The following is a 21,288-nucleotide window of genomic DNA, read 5'->3' on the forward strand; positions in this document are numbered from 1 at the left end:
TGCTTGGGGGCTTAGTTGTGTTTCTGGTTTATCAAACTACCTTGGGCAACATGTCACATGTGTCCATTTTTTTTTCCCATCAGAAATTATATTATCTGTGTCATAGAATATATGTCGAGGAGCCATGTTGGTTTAGTTGTGAGTTGCGACTCTGTAAAATGGTGGCGATTGATAAGGCTCAGTCGAAAGGTACTTGTAAAAAAAAAAAGGCTCAGTTGGAAGTTGTTTGTCTGCAACTTATAGATCCTGTTTTATTCATAACGAAACCACGAAGGCTAGTAAATCATCTGTATGGTTGTGTTTAGACTCAGAAAAAACCTATGGTTGTAGGTGTGAATATTGGTAATTCAGGGATTAAGGAAGCCTTGAAACTTTTCTAATTAAAATAATCTTGGCACTTCGTTTTCGGCTAGTGGGCCTAGAAAAACTCTGGTTTTGGGTGGTGCAATGTTTCGGAAGAATCCGACGATTGATCACCTAAGGTAGTTCCTCAGCATTTCAGTGCTTTTTTTTTATATATGGATTAATGTGTTTTTTATTATGCTTTCTGATCTCAGAGTTGTGCTTGTGAAACAACTTAATTATCAGGTATCACAATGGGCGGCTACATCTGATGATCTCCTTATTGAATAAATTATATCCAATTACCATTTCGGTGTGATTTCAAGGCGTCCTTTTTCCAGAGACTAATGATCACTTCATCCCATCTATATGCCGGATTGGTTCCGAGTCTTCTTATTAGCTTTACCACGAATGGATTATGGAATTTTATGCTTCTTTTGTAGATCTATTATTTCACCTTCCTTCATTTGACAAAGATAAATAAATAAAATTGAGATCAAACTCCTAGAAGTGAATGGATTTTTAATTTTCATTTCATTATTATAATTTTTTTAAATTTTTATATAAAATATAATAAATAATTTAATTTTTTAAAATTTTAAAATACTAAAAATTAATATTTTATTTAAATTTATCTCATAACTCGGGATGAATCTGTAGCTGTTAAAATGATGAGTTGACAATGAAAATCGAAGGCATAGTGCTCTAGGGACGCCTCGAGCCCAACGAAGACAGGCGTGGCTTTCCTCGTATTGCGCCTGTGTACCTCCGTCTGCGACAAGCCATCTCTGGGCTTGTCTGGGGCCGGAGATATCTCTCCGTGGCTTTCTGTTTCCAGTTGTCTTTTCGTCTTTGGGTGACGCATCATGGCCTCAAAAAAAAGAATTAACGAGATGAAAATCGAACCCTCTCTCTCTCTCTCTCTCTCGACAATGCAGAAATCGGCAAGATCGTAATGTTATGATCTGTGGTTTCCTGCGTTCCCCAATCATGAGTCTAAATAATTTTTAAGAATGAACAATCGTACTAGCAAGTGATTTCCCGTGAAACAACAACGTTACGATGGGATTACAGTACATACACGAAACAAAGCATATAGAAAAGATGTAATGCCAGCACTGTAGTGTTGCAAGATTAATAAATACGTAAATGCCATGTATTCATTTTAAAAAATGTAAATAAATATTACACAACTTATAACTATATCTAAAATTACTCATCCGGTTTATACGGCTGATCCTATGACCACGGCATCGTTCCTTGAGGTTGCATGTTGGAGGATCCTGCAAGTTCCTTCCTAGATTTTTGTGCTGGTCGTATATGAGCTTTTTCAGGATTTTGTTATCGACTCGCATTAACACTAGAAAATGCTTTGAACCCAGCAGCTTGTATGCAGTCGAGGAGCGTGGAACGACCTATTAATATGAATTTTCAACGATTTAATGTAGAAAAAAGTAAGTTGACTTCCACTAAAGGATGAAGAAAAGGGGAGATTGTTTGATGCTTCTTGTTTCCTTGTTTTGTTCGTGAGTGGTTGTGCAATTACTTTTTTTTAATACAGTAGGTCGTCGCAGGGAAAAGAGGACAGCAATATACCCTCCAGAAAGCTCCCGGATAAAGGTCCTACTAATGATAACAGTAAATATGTTTGTACTGCATCAATTTTACTCGACATAATACTGTAGAATTTGTATGCTTTTTTACATTTTGTTGTTGCTCCACAACTATCTTTAGCTCAAGATAAAAAAACTTAAAACTTGGATCTCACATCTCACGTCTTATGAAAAATACACTCACATTTTATAAAAAAATCTTTATATCAAATAAAAAAGTTATAAATATATAATGTAGAAGTGAATAGTAACCGATACATATCATTCATCTAAAAGAAAATCCAACCCACTAAAGAAAAAAAGTTGGGAGGGCATAAAGGATCAGAGGGAACATAAACGTGGCAAGCAACATGAAGAAATGAACAGAGATGTCCCCACTCTCCACCGTCTGCTGAAAGCAATGTTGGTAATAGGCTATGGAGTGTATGTATTATCAAATTCATTTAGCTTTCTTCAATGCAATAAGTGAAATTTGATAGTAGGCTACTCTCACTCACCCCCACCGACTCCTGTCTGGTTTCTGCATCAAAGACAAAAAGGGGCACTCTCCAAATCCTTTTGTTGGGACTTGTTTTCTGGGGAATATTGCAACAATAAACAGCACAAACATCCAAGGTCCAAATCGATATATGTGTATTATATGTGTGCCCTTGGATGCTTAATCCCTCTCTCTTCGTTTCCGAAAGTTGACCCTTTTATAACATAGAACATTTATATACTTTTAACTTTTGAGGGGAAAAAAAAAAAAAAATCCTTTTGAAAAAGAACAAATTGGGATGCATTAAAGAAATAAAGAACATCAGTGTATAATTCATGGCTTTATTAGTGTAGATTTACGTGCCAAAAGTTATCTCAAGTGCTGAACAAATTTTCAACCGATTGGCATTCTTACGGAATAACTCGTGATCAAGGTGTCCCATATAAATAAAAGGAAATGAAATTTACAATCGTGAGTATGCAAGCGTCGTGTAGTTATTTTAAAAAAAATAAATAAATATAAGATTTACATAAAAAAAAATTAATTTTTTAACAGTAAATCCCACTCTTTTTTAAAATGACTATACGATACTTACACATTCCACGACTGTATGTAATATTATTTATAAATAAATAAATAAAATGTATGGTATCATAAATCATGATAATTCCGATGCATGAAACGGGTTGATGGACTTAATTATTATGACTCAATAAATAAATATATATTATATAAAAAATTATTTTTATCAATCATTATTCATTATTTCATATCTTACACTTCAAATTTTATAAAAAATATATAATATTCTATAATAAAAAAATTATTAAAAATTATAACTGTCGAGTGTGACCTGCATGATGTATGACAATAAATAATAATCGATACATAATAAACTGCATATTATATATATACAATTGCTAACCTAACAGGTTGAAATACAATACAAAATCTTGTGTCGGTGACTGCAATTGATTATGCATTATTGTCCTTTTGTTTATGATATCGATGGTGGGATGAATATAATTAATATGCATTGAATTATGGAGTTTCCTTCTGCCTTCTATCATGCCATATTGACCACGTTAGTAGCTAATTATTATAGTATAACATGGCTTTCTTAATTACCCGGCACGTTGCTAGCTAGTCTTTTTTTTTTCCTTTTAATTAATCAATTAACATCTCTGTTGTTTTGTCTATTATTATTACTACACGAATCACTCGATGAATATACTATTACACAAATAACATAAAAATCAATGATTAAATTTCTCATTCATTTATTAATAGAAAAATAATAATTTGTATAAGATTCAAATAAAAAAATTCAATATATTAAAAAATAGATCTCAATCTTCAAAAAATATATATATAAAAAAATATTTTTTTATCAGTAAGATTATTATTATTATTTTTTAATTGTATAAGTCTTTAAGGGCATTACTCTGACAGAAAACTTTTGTCTTGAAGCTGACATGACAGCACAAAATTTCTGTAGATTTTGCCAGAGAGACTGCAATAATAGGTGTCCTTGCACCGGACTCCGTCACGGAAAAAGGTCAAATAGAGGGAGGAGTTGAAAAATACGAAGTCAACTTGGAGAAAAATTTACACGTGTAAATGCAGTACTGGTCAATCTGTGGCAGTGGATGACAGCTGGTTAGCCTAAGTCACCGACCGTCGATCTCTTTTCACATTGGCACACTTCATCTTTCCTGATACAAATATTTCGCAGTATTAAAATGCGTCAGTCTTGCAGGCTATTTTAAAAAATAATTACAGAACGAGATTACATAAATAAATTTAAAATAATTTTATATGATGTGTTAAATTTATTTTATATTAAAAATATTTTTATAATTTTGACATATTGTATTTAATTTATAAATTTATTTTTATATAACTTTTTTATGATTAAATTTAAAATTTATATAAAAAATTTGTAGTTAATATATTATTATTATTTTTTTTTAAACTGCACCGTGTTTATAATTCAGCATATTTAGAGCAGAGCTGCCTAGATCTCTGACTACCTCTGTCTCTTTTTTGTTTGATCAACCGACTTTTCAAATTTGATTTCTTCCGTATTGACATTATCTTTAGTTTATTTTTTTAGTTAATTAATAATTATAATACAGATGTTGTTGACATTAACATATCCATGCCGTTGAAAAGAGTGGACTTTTTGTCTCTTCTTCATCGTTGTTCTCAGCAGCATCTCTTTGTCTGCACTCTTTCACGTAACATTCACGAGAAAGTCTTCTTTTTCTTCTTCCCCTCTTCTTTTTGAAGTCTCAATCGTGACTTCTCTTTTTCACGATCTTATTCTTTTTATAGACAGGTAAATATTTTTCAAACCAGTGGGTAGAATCATGACGGCCACTGCAGCAGGACAGCTCATGGATGGATGGGATTAAGATTTCTGTTGTTAAAATATAATTTTCTTTTGGATTAAATTGAGATGATTTTTAAATAATATTAAAATTTGTAAGTTGAAATTTATAAATAGTAAAACTCTTTCTCTCAATACAAATCTGCTCGTAGTTTTATTGTTTGATTTTGTAAAATATTAAAAATGATAATTAATGGTTAAATTATTTTTAGAGAAATGATATTGACAGTCATGAGTATACAAATGTCATGTAATCTTTTTGAAAAATATAATAAATATAAAATCTATATAAAAAAAATTAAATTTTTAATAATAAATCTTATTATTTTTTAAAATAATTATACGATTATTTACGTAATCTTATTTTTAATGGTTTGAGGTATACAGCTCTATAATTTATTTATTGCTCTACAATTTACTACAGAATGAATAAGGTTTCTGGTATGGTTGGTAAAAGGTCAAATCCTGTCTAACAATTTCTTAGGATTCTTTTTTCAACTTACAACAATAATGGCAAAGTTGAAACGAAAACAAGAGGATAAAGTTGAAAGGTAAAACACAGAAAAATAGAGTGGTAAGTAATGTAGCTAAGGTTAATCCTTTCCATGAAACGCCATTGATGCTTTTCTTTCTTCTTTTTTTTTTTTTTTTTCAAGGCGGCTGCCGGGCGGGGGGGCATTTAACACACAACCAAGTGCTTTTTTTGGGACCTGAAGCTAGGAAAGTGGTTGAAGAAAGAGTAATCTCGTTTACTTCTGTTAATATACTGATTAAATAAAAAAGTTCCAAAGATGCCCATATCAAATACTGTTCTCTGAGTATGACTTGACACTGTGTGCTTAAGCCTGGCTTATGCTACCAAATTAATGCTAGTCATTTGGTTTTACCTTTTATTTACGTTTAAAATGTCAAAACATTCTGTGAAATATTGTTGAGTAATGCTATACAGTACATTCTTATCTTATTTTAATCATAATAAATAGTATGTGATATATTTATCATTATTATATGATAAATAAATATGTAATAAATATGTCATATCTTAATTAATAGAATAAAAATAAGATGGTAATATGTAATAGAATTTTTTATTATAAAATATAATTTTTACTCTCAGAAATTGTTTGACTATTTTTCTTTTCGTTTTATTTCTCTTGGGGAAGAAACAGTGGGGGGAGCCGAGGAGGAAGTTTTCTTTGGGCTTGTAGAATTTTTATGTAAAAGGTTCGACCTTTATAAGAAATCCTCAAAAGTTAATGATGACGTTTTGTAACTTTGCAAAGATACTCTTGACCCCATCAATATCCTGTAATCTATTCCTCCGAGTCCCACTCTCTCACTTCACTGATATAATATAGGAAAGATTGAAAAGAAACCCCCCAAGCTCTCTCAGCCACCTCCAATGGCCACAACCTGCAAATACCCGTTTCTTCTCTCTCTAATCTGCACATTCTTCGCTCTTAACTCAGCTTCATCTGAGGCAGATATCCTTTTAACCTTCAAGGCCTCCATTGTAGACTCAAAGAATTATCTCTCTTCCTGGTCTAATGCCTCAGCCACCCATTATTGTAACTGGACTGGAATCACCTGCACTCCCACACCGTCACTCTCCGTTACTTCTCTCAACCTTCAAAACCTAAACCTTTCCGGTGAAATCTCTTCTTCAATCTGTGAGCTTTCCCATCTTTCTCACCTCAATCTTGCTGAAAATCTTTTTCATAAGCCCATTCCTCTTCATCTCTCTCAGTGCAGTACTTTGGAAACTCTGAATCTCAGTAACAATCTCATTTCGGGTCCAATCCCAGTTCAGATTTCTCAGTTTGGTTCTTTGAAAGTGCTTGATTTCAGCAGAAACCATGTTGAGGGAAAGATCCCAGAAACCATAGGCTTACTGCAGAATCTTGAAGCTCTCAACTTGGGAAACAACTTACTTTCAGGTAGTGTACCTGCTGTATTTGGGAACTTATCTGAGCTTGTTGTTCTTGATTTGTCTCACAATGCATACTTGATGAGTGAGCTTCCCAGTGACATTGGGAAGCTTGAGAAGCTGGAGCAGCTTCTTTTGCAAAGCTCTGGTTTTTATGGTGAAATCCCCGACTCTTTTGTGGGTTTGCGAAGTTTGACCATTTTGGACCTTTCCCAAAACAATCTGAGTGGTGAGGTTCCTCAGACACTAGGATCTTCTCTCAAGAACCTGGTGTCTCTTGATGTTTCCCAGAATATGCTTTTGGGGCCATTCCCCAATGGCGTTTGCAATGGAAAAGGCCTTATAAACCTGAGTCTCCATACAAATTTCTTCAGTGGTTCAATAGGCAACTCCATTAGCGAATGTATAAATCTTGAGAGGTTTCAGGTTCAGAACAATGTGTTATCTGGTGATTTCCCTAATGGTTTATGGTCATTGACCAAAATTAAGCTTATCAGAGCTGAAAATAATAGATTTTCTGGAGAAATACCCGATTCAATATCAATGGCTGCTCAATTGGAGCAAGTTCAGCTGGATAACAACAATTTCACTGGTAGAATTCCTCAGGGTCTTGGGTTGGTTAAGAGCTTATACAGGTTTTCTGCATCTCTTAATGGTTTATATGGTGAACTTCCTCCAAACTTTTGTGATTCACCTGTTATGAGTATAATAAATCTCTCTCACAATTCTCTTTCGGGCCAAATTCCAGAGTTGAAGAAGTGTAGGAAGCTAGTCTCGTTGTCCTTATCAGACAACAGTCTTACCGGAGTAATTCTACCATCCCTTGCTGATTTACCGGTGCTAACTTACCTTGATCTTTCTGATAACAATCTCACCGGTCCCATCCCCCAAGAGCTTCAGAACTTGAAACTTGCACTGTTCAATGTATCCTTCAATCAACTATCCGGTAGAGTTCCATACTCTTTGATTTCAGGTCTCCCGGCTTCATTTCTGGAAGGAAATCCTGGACTTTGTGGCCCTGGATTGCCCAATTCTTGTTCTGATGACCAGCCAAGACATGCAAGTGTTGGTCTTATGACAGCCATGTGCTCTGATATCTGTAGCTTTTTACTTGGGACTTTGATTGTGCTCTGATGCTGGTAGCTTTTGGTCTTGGGACTTTGATTGTAGCTGCTGGGTTCTTCGTCTATCATAGATATTCCAAGCAAAAATCTCAAATGGGAAGTCGGCGCTTGGTAGTCTTCTATCCTCTTAGAGTCACCGAGCATGAATTGGTAGTGGGAATGAATGAAAAAACTGTGGTAGGAAGTGGTGGAGCTTTTGGTAGAGTTTACATTTTAGGTTTACCGAGTGGTGAACTTGTTGCCATAAAGAAACTTGTTAATTATGGGAGCCAGTCATTTAAAAGTTTGAAGGCTGAGATTAAGACATTAGCCAAGATCAGGCATAAGAACATTGTTAAGATTCTTGGGTTTTGCCATTCTGATGATTCAATCTTTCTAATTTATGAATTCTTACAGAAGGGGAGTTTAGGGGATTTGATTCACAGACCAGGTTTTCAGCTGCAGTGGCACGTGAGATTGAGAATTGCCATCGGGGTTGCTCAGGGATTAGCATACCTTCAGAAGGATTATGTCCCACGCTTACTTCACAGAAGTGTCAAGTCAAATAACATTCTGTTGGATGCAGATTTTGAACCAAAACTCACAGATTTCGCACTCAACAGAATTGTGGGAGAAGCTGCATTCCAGTCAACCAGGGCCTCGGAGTCTGCATTATCCTGTTACAATGCTCCAGGTGAGGGATCCGACTTGAAACCGTGCCTCAACTATGCCAGCTTGTGTCCTATACCCACAGAGTAATCCTGTCTTAGGTCACACCACATAAGTGGTATTTGAATGCCTGAATTCTGTATACTGCTGAAATTACCCCCATAAAAATTTTACTGCTTACATTTTCCTTTTTGATTACATGATAAGTCCCTCTAAAACACACCCTTTCTCATCTGTATCATATGATTTGAGTCTTGATGATCTTATTGGGTCCTTATTGCAGAATATGGGTACAGTAAGAAGGCAACGGAGCAGATGGATGTTTACAGCTTTGGTGTCGTATTGTTAGAGCTAGTGAGCGGCCGACAGGCCGAGCAAGCAGAACCAGCAGAGCCTCTTGATATTGTCAAATGGGTGCGAAGGAAAGTTAACATTACCAATGGAGCATACCAAGTTCTTGACCCCAAAATATCAGGTTCTGCACAACAAGAGATGCTTGGGGCTCTAGATATAGCTCTCCGTTGCACATCTATGATGCCAGAGAAACGGCCATCCATGTTTGAAGTTGTGAGAGCACTCCAGTCCCTAGACTCAAGGACCACCCTTCCAAGTAGAGCGTTTTCTACTTCTGAAGAGGATTTATCCAGTCTGAACATTGAACCAAGGAATTAACACCCCCCCACCCCCCTTTTTCCTTATTTTTTGAAGTCTTAATGTAAAGCCAACTTGTTTTTCCTCCTTTTGACTTCTGATTGAGAAAAGCATGTGCTTGGGCATGGTAGTTTCTGGTCTGCACCAGGATTTGTTTTGGGATTCTGTTTGATAGAAATACAAGATTTTTACAATGTGCTAATAATAAATGGTCATGAGTGCCAGTTTTAAGGAACTTGATCCAGTGGTCCTGGCAACAATCTGTTATCTGAACCGGGATTTCTAGAACCGAAAGTAACAATATGTTTTGGTTCAGGAGACAGACAATTGGGTTCTTTGGACGGATTGTCTTGAATTGGTTGGGTGTACATGACTTTCTGATACTCGCATGGAAATGGAAGTAGATTGTGTTTTGAGAAGAAACTCCGATTCAAATTGCTTGCCATGAGGTCGGAGATTGATGCTCGTATTTTCTTTATGGATACATCTCAAGATTTAAATATCAGAATTCAGGGATCTGCACCTTTCCGACTTGAATATGTGAGACTTGTTTTGTATTTACAAAACTTGCAATGGTTGTGGGGTTTTTGGATTTTGGTTTTGTCGATTGGATCCAATAATGTAATACTGGCATGGTTGTTTCTATACCACCTCTCTCATTCGGTGGATACGAAAATAGGGTTATCAAGGATTCCTACAGTTAAACTGTTTTCGTGAAGCCCTTCGGCCTGCAGGTATACTTGAAAACCGTACATTCGTTTCACAAGGCAAGACGTCATTTCGCAAACTCCCAAAGAACATCATCACTTCTATTTACTAAAATCAAACCAATAAAGCTTATATTTTTGTAAAGAAATATTATACAAGGGTTGACACGGCCTCGTTTGTTTTCAGAAAACATCTCATATCATTTTATCTAATTATTACAACTTTTTTAACTTCCAATACAAAATAAAATAAACAATTCAACTTTTTCAAATTCTAAAATAAAAATAATATTAAAAAATATATTATAATAATATTTTATTCAACTTTTTAATTTTCATCTCATTTCATTTGATTTCTAAAAATGAATGAGCCCTTAACAGAAGGGGAGAGATTGACTGTGATGGTGACGAACAAGAACTCCACTGATGGCTGCGATGGTGGATTTCCACTTGAAGGACGAATTATGGAGGTAAACCCTTCACCGTGAAGCTTAAAACATGGAGATTTTCATCCGTCACAAGCCATGGACATGGTGATGAAGAGGGATTGAATGTTGCAAGCAGTAGTTGGACCTTCTCTCTCTCTCTCTCTCTATTATTATATTATATATTATATATATATATATATATATATATTTTCATGGAATGGAATCAATCATGAAACTGTATATGGTAATTGAACACTGTCTAATATACAAAGAAGCTGATGCCTGATGGCTTGGGCTTTGGCCACAATACAAGACAACCAATAAGAGACATGAAATTGTGAAAATAAATGAGGGAAAAAAGGAAACAAATTTAAATATACAAGTCCCTCTTTTGACATTCACACGGACCAAACCTCGCGAAGGAGTTCATACCTTGCATTTGTGCTGGCATAATCAGTATGTTCCTGTATACCATTTCCATTTGCCGTGATCGTTGGTGAAGAAGGCAGTTTTTCAATGATGGATGTAAGAGGAGAATCCAGTTCCTCTAGTTCTTCATCACTCTTATACCCCTTCCTCTGTACCGCAGACGCACTCCTTGCCAATGGAGGTCTTTCTCCAGCCTCTGCAACTTTCTCTGCCACCTCAGCGGAGGAAGGAGGGTTGTAAATAAGAGGGGCAGCTGTATAAGGGAAGCTTCTAGCAGAATCTCCTGACAATCTCCGCTGCACAATGCTCTAATCAAAGGAAATAGCCATACATCAAAGACTAGTTACCATCAATAATCTCTTCATAATAGAGGAAAAATTGATCAGGCCTCTCTATAGGAACCTAATCCTTTTTATGCAAATTGCAAACATCTGGTATGGGATCTATTTAATGTTCCAAACCTATCTACCATAAATGCACCACTCTGCAAGTACTGGAGCTTGAGATACCAAAACGAGATTTTTAAGACAGCTCCGTGGGTTTTGTTGAAAGTAAATTATACCTCAGCATTCAGCGCCTCCAATACAGCTCCTGGGACAGGATCCGGACAGAATTCATCTGGGGTAAAGTTGCAGAGTATTCGTTTGATCAATGGAAGACTGATTGATGGGCATACCTAGAAAACACGAGACCAAAAAGTTCAATCAAGTTAGAGATATGAAACTCAACATAGATGAGAAACTAAAGCCTATTCAACCTTAATGTACAGAAACAGACCTCCTCTCTAACGGGTTGGTCCATAAGCATGTCCTTCGGAAGCATCAGGAGATCACTCAACTCGTTAAGAAGAAGAAAAGATTTAGGTTCACCAGCTCCACCCTGCAGGTCATCATCCTCACTGTCATGCTGATGTTCCTTCAGAGAATCATCACTATCCATGCCAAACATATCAGTAAGCCATCTAGACCAGTTGCCAATCTGCATGAAGGGTAGCCTCATGTTAACTCATGGAATAACAACTCCTTAAAATTTATAGACTAAGGATGGTCTAATACACTGATAGGTCACATTGATAAGGAGACATTGCACTCCAAACATCTCTCTCCCTCTCTCTCTCTCTCTCTCAGTTTTTTCCAATACAGATGTAGACAGATTTTGCTGGAGCTGAAAAATCAGCTCTAAAAAACAAAATTCAGGTTGATTTCAGTAGAAATTACTCTCTGGACTCGAAATATTACAAGTCAAATTGAACTAATTGGTGATGTCCTCTCTCCAACAAACTGAAAAATCAGTTCATATTTGAGAGGGCTAGATCTCAATAGATGAGGCAGTCAACTTTTTAAGGCAATGGTTAGATAATCTATGCAAACCACATAACAGTAAACTGAAACATAATACATACAGAATTTTTGAGTTGGGCACCAGATCCAAAACTCAAATCTCCAGCTGGAATAGGCAGAACCTTGGAATCAACAATGGGATCTGATATAGGATCAGTTGGAATCTCATGGGCAGACTCACGCAGAATAGCATTGAACATTGCAAAATCTAGTCTGGCAACACATCGTTCCATAACCTAATCAAAGGAATCACACCTAATTAATCCATCAAAGTAAATAGAACTTAAGGAAGCTTATAGAAGACAGAGTTTGCTAAGAGATCAAGGAAGATGAGAAAATTGGGTAGCCTGAACTTCTAATTCAGTGCATGTGACAAAGAAATTGAAGTCACGGAAAAAGGACAAACAGTTGTTAAAAGCTTCGTACCATTCTTGCCAATACTGGCAAGCAACCACATTCATGCCCCCCTGCTCGAACAGGGCATAGCCGTTGAAAAGCATCCTGAAAAGCATTTTTCCAGAGGTTGACAGAAAAGCTGCCTTGCTGCTGGTCACCCAGGGCTGGTCCCAACAACCTTCCAATGTTTTTATTGGCTGACATATTCTCAGATGAGGAGAGCATGTTCGGAGTTAAAGCCTGAAAACTCAAAATGTGGTTAAAGTCATTCATAACAATAATAGTCGGTTAGAAATTAGCTAATGGCTATACAAAAAAGCTTGACTAGCAAAATTTTATTTTAAATTAAAAAGAAAAAATTGCTTCATTGGATGATCACCATGTTTTTGTTATAGTATCTAGATTACTTCGTACTAATTAATTATTCGGCTTTTACCTGCCACCAAACAGACTCAACTATCCGAGAGAAAATCCAGGATTCAACTTTTTCTAATGCTGCCGTGAAGGTTCCTGTCTCCTGCCAATCCTCAACAAGCTGCATAAAACCGTTAGCCTGTTTGCTACCATAGCCACCCTTCCATTTCAATGTTGTAGACTTCCCTTCACTGCTCTTGCTACTCCCATTTGACTCAGAAAGTCTTGCCAGTGGACTGAACTGACGGGAACGCCCAAATGCTTGTGAGATTATCTCCCTCAGCACAACAGTGTTTGTCAACCAGAAGGTTAACCTTGGAACATAAAAGGATAGAATATTTGTTAGCTTTACACTACAAAATTTTACAAGACAGTTCAAAGAACTCTAGCTATATGTACCTTGGGACATCATTACCGCAGGACTTGGCAATTAAAACAAGCCCCGATATAGTATTTTTAGCAACTGTAGCTCGCTTGTCTAGAGTCCAATGTTTGCAAGCATGAATGTAGAGTCTAGAAAGGCGTCGAGCAGGTGTGTGCACCTTATGTGCTGAGCTCCCATGCTCAGGTACCACAGAATAGAGAGAAATTTCAAGAGCAGCAACTTCTCTCAGCTCCTCTTCAAGTCTTTCAATTCTCATTTCCATTTCTTCAATCTTTTGCTCCAAAGCTGTCTCGTCCTCATGTTCATCACTTTCTTCAGCATTAACTATGTCGTCATCAGTTCCAATACTCTGAGCACTATTTGAGGCCCCATCCAAAACATCAACTTCTTTTACCTCTTCAACAGGCTTATCATCAACTCCTGCAGAAGATTCTGCTGAAGTTTCAGAAGCAAATTTCATTTTCTCGGAATCAGTCTCGGAAGAACTTTGGTCAACCACTTTAGGAGGCCCCCTAATTGCACTGGTGGATTTCTTAGAACTGTTATGTAATACTTTAGATTGGGGTTGGTTTGATTGGGGCTCAGATCTCTCTTTTGATCTGCCAAGACCACTTTCTGTGGGACTCCTTTCAAGGCCCGAAGCTCTTTCTACATTCTCACAATCAGCAGTCAGCAAATCCCCTTGAGACGATATTGAATCTTTTACTGACTCTGAATATGACACTTCTTCCTTACCCTTGTTAGGTCCTTTCTCCAAACCAATAGAAGGATTATCTACAACTTCATCCTTGCTTTCTGTAGAGATCATTGCATTGGTTCTCAAACCTCGAGGTGCCTCCTCAAACCTGTTGAGATCATCCACATAATGTATAACCACGTTTTCATAGACTTCAGAGGGCTCCGTGCCCGTGTTCGAATCAATTACTAAAGCACTTGAGTCTGGTTTAGAAAATGATGCTTTAGAACGGGATTCTTTTGCTTTCAAAGTTTTACTGACATTTTCTTGATGAAGTTTATTGTCTCTCCTTCCAGAGCGCTTTGTCTGGTTGTTATGTGAAATTTTCTTCTTGTCAATCTCTTTCATACTTGGTTTTACCTTCTTAGATTGCAATCAAATGAAAAACCTAAGAAAAGGAAGAAAAGATTAAAAGTCAACAACCCGAGGAAAGCTCCTTGAGAACATAGCCAGTTCTAGATGCACAATTGCACTGACTTTAGTTGGAATAAGTTCCTCCTCATCTAACGTGCCAGAAACTTCTCATGTAAGGCTGCAACAAGGCACCAGTTTGGGTCGTTAGAAGAACATGCCAGACATTGAACAAAATGAAATACCATTGTGCTAGGTATTGCCCATATAATTTTCTCAACTAAACGCAAACATGAGCCCGCGGGTAAGAATAATAAGGATTTAAAGTAATCACTCAACTTGTCAGCAAACAATCAAACGGGTAACAACAAAGGCACCCGAGAGATGCAGGAAGAATAAAAAGAGACAAAAGGACAGGAGACAAGTATTTAAACCATTCAGCATGCTACAGCTGAACAACTCATATAAAGTTAGATGCTAACCAGAAAGTGTATGTATTCACGAAGATAAAGGTGTAAGAAAGCATCTAGTGTACTCCTCTAGACCAAACCCCAGAACAGAATAGAAGCAAGTACAAAGGTGATTCTTGATTATCAACCAATGGAGAATACTGTCTCAGTATTGAAGTAAAGGTTGACCCAACAGGATATTAGCTTGAATTACCAACCGCATGAAAGGGTCACACACACTAAAATGTTGTAAAATTTACAAAAATATCAGGACCTCAAACCAGAAAGTCAAGTCGAGCACTAAGGTGTTAAGGGCCCGTTTGGATACAGAGGTGACATGAAACTAATTTCAACTAATAATCTCACTATTATTCACAAATTATATCAACTCATCTCATCTCACTGTGACTTTACTTGATTCATTTACTATGTAGCCTATGACCAGGATTAATTTCATGTTCAAGCTTGGTTCCAATTTCGCAGAGGACCTCTAAAGACCGATAAAAATTGGAAAGGGAAAAGAAACACTATTGGAAGAGCTGAGCTAAAAGATAAACAGGGCACTAGTTGCTTCATTCAACCCGACGACAAGCAAAAATGGATCGGAATCAAACGGTCACGCTGAAGGATTGAAGCGACGGCGTTTCAACTATTCGATAACTATTCGATTTGGTTTGTATCATAACCACAAACAAGGAGAGAGAATTTGAACCACTCAAGTGACCTGACCAGCGGTCCAGCACTCACAGACTCCCTGCACGGGGGAAGGGTCGTCATTGCCACGTAGAACGAAACCTACCGTCCGATGGACCAGACGAGTCACCGGATAGGAACTGTAACGAGGCTTCGATACCAAGGCTTAGCTATCAAAGAAGCAACAGAATTTTTCTACTTCATCACCTCCATTTCATGAAATCTGCACTTTAAAACCACATAGAATTCCATGTTCTAATTGGAAGAATCACGACACCAAAAACTTACTCTTTCGAGAACCTGATCTCCTCCATTTTCAGTCTCACCCAAGCACAGCGACAAAACTATAACTACTAGTTGACAAGCCAGATCCAAATTTCGAAAACAAACAGTGAGAACGCCAAAATCCAAGAATTACAACTTACAATTCAGCAAGTTTCAAATTTTACAATCAGAACAAAGAGAGTGAGAGAGATAAACATGAAGTTCAGCCAAAACAGAAACTAACAACACGGCCTCACAAAGAGACTGAAGCGAAGAAAGCGAAATTGCACAGAAAGAGACAGGATCTAGCTAGGTATCTATCAAAAGCTTCCTTCGGACCACATATATTTCTCATTTTCTAGCTAGGTATCTATCAAAAGCTTCCTTCGGACCACATATCTTTCTCTGTTTTTCAAAGAACAAAAGCAATAATGCGTTTCCCCTGCTGTCAATTTCCGCGGCAGTACTCAACTGACCAACGGAGAAAAACGATGACGAAAACAATAATGACAGTAATACTAAAAACAGCTGTAAACTACAAAGAAAAATTGCCAAACAAAAAGAAAGAGCCAAAGTGAAAAATTGAAACTCACCGCAACTTTCTGGTCCTCGCTTCGATAATGCTGGGTATCAAACTTTTCAATCTTCCTGATTTATTATGTGAGCAGGAAAAGCTCCTCTCTCTCTCTCTCTCTCCCTTAATGGTAGATTGGTATTTCTGTAAGAAGGCTGTACTTTCTGAGGATACTTGGCAGTGCGGGGCTGAGTGCGGGAAGGTGGACATTTAAAACGGCAAGAGTTGTTGCTGTGATTTGTGGAAACTTCGTGGACTTTGATGTACTACGGACCGGTTGAGGTGACCGGGAGGCGTTGTCGGTGCTGAGGAAATCCACCGGGTTTTACCGGTTACTCCAAGCGTTATGTGCACATTTTTTTGGTATACCTAAACTGCCATCATTGTCTCGGTTGAATTACCAACATCGTCGTTGTCTCTGATCCTCTTTTTTTTTTTTTTTTTTTTTGGGTGTCTCTCTAATATTTTTCAATTTAATTGATATCTTTATAATTGGAGAAGAATGGTAAAAATATAAAATTTGCAAATCAAACTGACAATAAATTATATAAGCTTATAGAATATATTTTTATAATTTTTATAAACCTAACAATATTAGAACATATATGATCTCCCAACACTACAAGCAATAGATGACCTAAAAAGTATTTCAGATTGGCTTGTCCAACCTATCATAAAGGATATTAGGAATTCGTTAAACACCTTTTTAAACTAACAAATCAGAAAAATTTATCGAAATCTCAATCGATGAGCACATTCAAAATGCACAGTCGATAGCCTCCAATTATTTATATGGAAGCATACCCTACTGACGCACCTAGACAATGCTTGTAATTTACTAACTGGAATGAAGCCTTATTTGCAGAGGAAAAAAAAAAAAAATCTTCCAACATATCCAATATTTCCATTAATAATTGAAAATCTTTTTTCTCTGCCCAACCAAACTAAGGACTCGTTTGTTTTTAGAGATAAGATGAGATGAGATGAAATGAGTTAAGATTAAAATTAAAAAGTTGAATAAAATATTATTAGAATATATTTTTTAATATTATTGTTGTTTTGAGATTTAAAAAAGTTGAATTGTTTATTTTATTTTATGTGAAAGTTTAAAAAAATTATAATTATGAAGTGAGATGAGATGAGATATTTTTAGAAAATAAATAAGACCTAAAAGATTTTTTTTTTCTTTATTAAAAAATAATTGTTATAAACAATAAATTATTTTGAAAGCAAATGAATGTTATAATTAAACCAGGGGGTGGAGTTTAGGTCGGCCCAAGCCAACTGGGTTTGTAATTGATGGGATGGGATCATCTTGCTCAGGGGTCCCAAGGAAGTTGCAGTGTTTATCTTCTTATTACAATCTCATCTTTTCTGTACACTAGACTAGAGTGAGAGTCAATTTTTCACCCAGTTTCTATAATCATTACATATTTCTTCTTCTTCTTTTCTTTTTCTTTCTGACAGCTTTTTGGAAGACAAGATTCATGCATTTGCATCCTCTGAACAGACATTAAGGACCTAGCCATGATCATAAACTCATAATTAATACTGATATCAATAGTTTAAAGAGAGCGTCAGGCCTCCAGAGTGTCTATTATACATTATAAATTATATTTATTACTCATTATATGTTAGCGAACCCTTTTCCTTCAACTGATATAGAGTCAAGACACTTCGATCGGTTGCATTCACGTGGCAAGAACAGGACGACTACATTAAAAACTACAACATGCATTAAATGCTTAAACGAGTATTTCTGCATAACTTTACTTTTAACTTGTAAGAACAAATGTTTTTTTGTTTTTTTATCTTTTGCTCCAAAGAAATGGTTGGCTGGCCTGGGGTCAAGTCCACGAGCCAAGTATCTGAACAAGATGAGATCTGTGCAGGAAAAAATATGTAGATAATAGAACAGTACTAGCTCTGAGATCTGGAGCATCGATCCGCCTTAAGCAACTTGTTAAATATATATGCCAGCTGGTTAGGCATGGTGGCCAGGATTATACGAAGAGACGTACGTTTGGATCGAGCAGACCAAAAAACAAAAAGATTATTTGATTAAATGGAGTACAAATTGAACGCTAACCCCATGATCTGGGTCCATTTATTTTATGTCTCTTTGGTTTTTTAAGATTTTCTTCGCGAGTCATTTTCAGATTTTGTTCCTTCTTTGTATTTCATTCAACTTTACAGCCAACTCATAATCAGAATTAACCCACAAAGAGTCAAAAGGTAGTATTTCCAGGCATGCAGGCGACAATCTGCACAGCTTACTCATGTGATCGCTTTAATACTGGCGGGTAGCTTGTCCAATCGTTACAACATGTTAGATCAACCACATATACATATGTATATACATATCAATTCTATATAGAAAAGGAAATTTATAGATAAGTGTACCTATTATTTGTATCAAACATGTTTTTTTTTTTTTTTTAATTTGTGTTTGTTTATTTTTTTGTATTGTGTTTATTTTTTTTTTTTTTTGTATATATTAAATTTACACTGCCCCACACTCCATACTCCATAGACTAGGATAAGCAAAAGCCTTAGATTCAATTTCCATTATATATATGCGTTATAAGCCACACCGACAAAAATGTTAACTGGAAGTCAGAAACCCGCCCGGCGCCCATTTCTGTGACCATTTTTTCCGTCACCCTTTGCCGAGGGACAAAAGAAGCTGGTGGGATTCTCTTAACTTTAGAGAGGCACCGACAATGTATACTCGCTTCAAAATATTTTAAGATTATTAGATAAAAAAATTTTAAAAAATTATAATAATTAAATAAAAAAAATAAGATGAAATAAGTTAATTAGAATTATGAAAAGAAACGATACCTTAAACAACTATTTAAATCTCGACCTTTTTTATTTTTTGGAATTTAGATGCAAATAGTTTATAGAGAGAGATGTAAGAAAATTATTTCCCAACTTTGGGATGGAAACATGGATATTAAAAAATAAAAAATCTACTCAACCTCCTACTATTCATACAACCTCCACACTCTACATTATTTTAAATTTTTATTATTTTTTTCTTTTATTAAATATTTATTATATAAATAATGAATAAAAAATTTAAAATAATTTAAAAAGAATAAACTCAAAAAAAAAATTAAAAAAAATATTAAAAATTTAAAAAATTTAAAAAAGTGTGGAGTGTGGAGTGTGGTGGATGTTGTGTAGCAAAACTCATTAAAAAAAGTTTATTTTAATAGGATCCAGTTGGTAAGTGTGGCCCTGGCGAATGTGGACGCGTGGTAGGCAAACATGAGACTGAGACGGTTGATGTATGCAGCGTGGGTCCTACGTTAGTGGGTTAGATATTGATGTCCGGGTCCTAGAAAATTATATATTTTATAAATTGATTTAATTTCGAATATTTATTTTATAATAAAAATAATTTTATAATTTAATCTATTACATTAATTTAAAGGGCAAACTTTTGATTGGATCATATTTGTCTTCTACTTATTAGTATGCGATTCTGTCACACGAATTACGTGAAATATAGTGCTTTCCTCGTGTTTTAGAAATGCCTTTTCCTGAGCAGCCTATGAAGATTAATGTGAGTGACATCTGCATTCTACTTTACCAATATTTGATTATATTAAAAATAAATAATTAAAAAAATATATTTTTCACGTTTTAACTTTATACCCTGAGCTCTTTACTATGCATTCAGATATATATATATATATATATATATATATATATAGATATATATTTTTTTTTAAAAAGTGCTTTGAGAATAGCAGATATTGTTTCTGGAAAGCTAATAAATTTATGCCATGGGAGAAACGATCTTTCTCTTTGAACCATCCGTTTACTATTTTATTTATTTTTTTAAGTTTATTTCTTTTCAGTAGCATCACTCCTCTCTACTCCTATGCATTCATCTGCTCGAGTATTTAAAATTTTTTTTTTAACTGATGACTCGTTTAAGTAGTAAAATAATATGAGATGAAATGAGATAGTTTTAAATTATAAATAAATAAAAGTTTAAAAAACACACGCTAAACAGAAATATGGAAGTGCCTAGCAGAGTTTCTACAAGCGAGTTTTTGACGAATGAGTGCAAAGGAATAGATGTCTGATGCAGAGAGTTTCTGAACGTAAAAGAAAGAAAGAAATTTTAAAAAAATATATAAATAATAAATAGTTTTACTTATCATTATTATTTTCTTTAATATTTTTGAAATACGAGTCAACCATTAATGAAGTGTCATATCCTAGTTATAATTGCTTGCATAATAGATTCATACTTGAACTGTCATAACCTATTTATGCAGATTAGATTCATAACAGTTTTGGAGCTTTCCTAAACACTTGTTTATTTGCTTTTTCTGGTGACCTATGCAAAGAACATAATGATTAATTTGATTGACAAATATTTAAGCAGATCTTCTCTCGATGCAAAAGACAAAGCCAACTGAGATGTGGAGCTTGAAGCTACTGAAGGCTCTGGTTTTAACTTTAAAGGGCTACTGCTCCGGATAGACCCATATCAGCTACGGGCCAGTTATTTGCAGATATATTGGCATTTTACATCAAACTTTCATTTATTTATTGCTTGCTTGTTGAGTCGACAATGGCCACTGCCAATTCTTGGACTATAAAAGATCGAATGTACCAAAAGCTTATCCTCCTTTTTTTCTTTTATCTTTTTAGTTTGCAGTTTGATGCTTCATAGCAAGGAAAAGGGCACCAAAAACTATTAAAACATCAAAAAAAGCACTCTTTTTTGGACTGCCTAATCATAACTACAAGCGTAACGTGACCATCATTGCCTAAGCACTTCCATCGAATATTGGGCTTCCTGGCGACCATTCAAGTAAGAAACAATTTGAAGAGAACAAAAGCATAACATCTTCTGTGATTGTAAAGCAAAAATTCGGTCGGTTCACCTTTATGCATACACGATACACCTTTACCAAATTA

General features: G+C 35.6%; 2 protein-coding genes across 7 annotated transcripts; one reads left to right on the forward strand and one right to left on the reverse strand.

Moving 5' to 3' along the window:
* Nucleotides 1-6,161: 6,161 nt before the first annotated feature.
* LOC109004600 (probably inactive leucine-rich repeat receptor-like protein kinase At5g06940) lies at nt 6,162-9,819 on the forward strand. Its single transcript, XM_035689048.1, has 3 exons — nt 6,162-7,835; nt 7,871-8,549; nt 8,808-9,819. The coding sequence occupies exons 1-3, from the start codon at nt 6,228-6,230 to the stop codon at nt 9,194-9,196; spliced, it is 2,676 nt and encodes an 891-aa protein (XP_035544941.1). The 5' UTR covers nt 6,162-6,227; the 3' UTR covers nt 9,197-9,819.
* A 716-nt stretch (nt 9,820-10,535) lies between these two features.
* LOC109004598 lies at nt 10,536-16,561 on the reverse strand. 6 transcript variants are annotated; one of them, XM_018983201.2, is made up of 9 exons: nt 16,361-16,561; nt 14,488-14,542; nt 13,289-14,398; nt 12,912-13,203; nt 12,506-12,715; nt 12,142-12,315; nt 11,517-11,717; nt 11,302-11,415; nt 10,536-11,047 (listed from the first exon to the last, which is right to left on the reverse strand). In XM_018983201.2, exons 3-9 carry the CDS (start codon nt 14,356-14,358, stop codon nt 10,709-10,711), a joined length of 2,400 nt encoding a protein of 799 aa, XP_018838746.1. In that variant the 5' UTR covers nt 14,359-14,398; nt 14,488-14,542; nt 16,361-16,561; the 3' UTR covers nt 10,536-10,708. The 6 variants fall into 6 exon arrangements, with proteins under 6 accessions (XP_018838746.1, XP_018838748.1, XP_018838747.1 ...); XM_018983203.2 differs by lacking the exon at nt 16,361-16,561 and adding an exon at nt 15,792-16,238; XM_018983202.2 differs by lacking the exon at nt 16,361-16,561 and adding an exon at nt 14,844-16,238.
* Nucleotides 16,562-21,288: the final 4,727 nt, after the last annotated feature.

This window comes from Juglans regia, chromosome 4 (assembly GCF_001411555.2).
Source record: "Juglans regia cultivar Chandler chromosome 4, Walnut 2.0, whole genome shotgun sequence".
NCBI lineage: Eukaryota > Viridiplantae > Streptophyta > Magnoliopsida > Fagales > Juglandaceae > Juglans > Juglans regia.

Coding starts and splice junctions, on each gene's coding strand:
- LOC109004600 (XM_035689048.1), top strand. CDS start 6,228: ATGGCCACAACCTGCAAATACCCGTTTCTTCTCTCTCTAATCTGCACA. Junction 7,836..7,870: donor GTGTTGGTCTTATGACAGCC/ATGTGCTCTGAT, acceptor TTTACTTGGGAC/TTTGATTGTGCTCTGATGCT. Junction 8,550..8,807: donor ATCCTGTTACAATGCTCCAG/GTGAGGGATCCG, acceptor TCCTTATTGCAG/AATATGGGTACAGTAAGAAG.
- LOC109004598 (XM_018983201.2), bottom strand. CDS start 14,358: ATGAAAGAGATTGACAAGAAGAAAATTTCACATAACAACCAGACAAAG. Junction 13,204..13,288: donor TGCGGTAATGATGTCCCAAG/GTACATATAGCT, acceptor TTATGTTCCAAG/GTTAACCTTCTGGTTGACAA. Junction 11,416..11,516: donor ACCAACCCGTTAGAGAGGAG/GTCTGTTTCTGT, acceptor CGTGTTTTCTAG/GTATGCCCATCAATCAGTCT.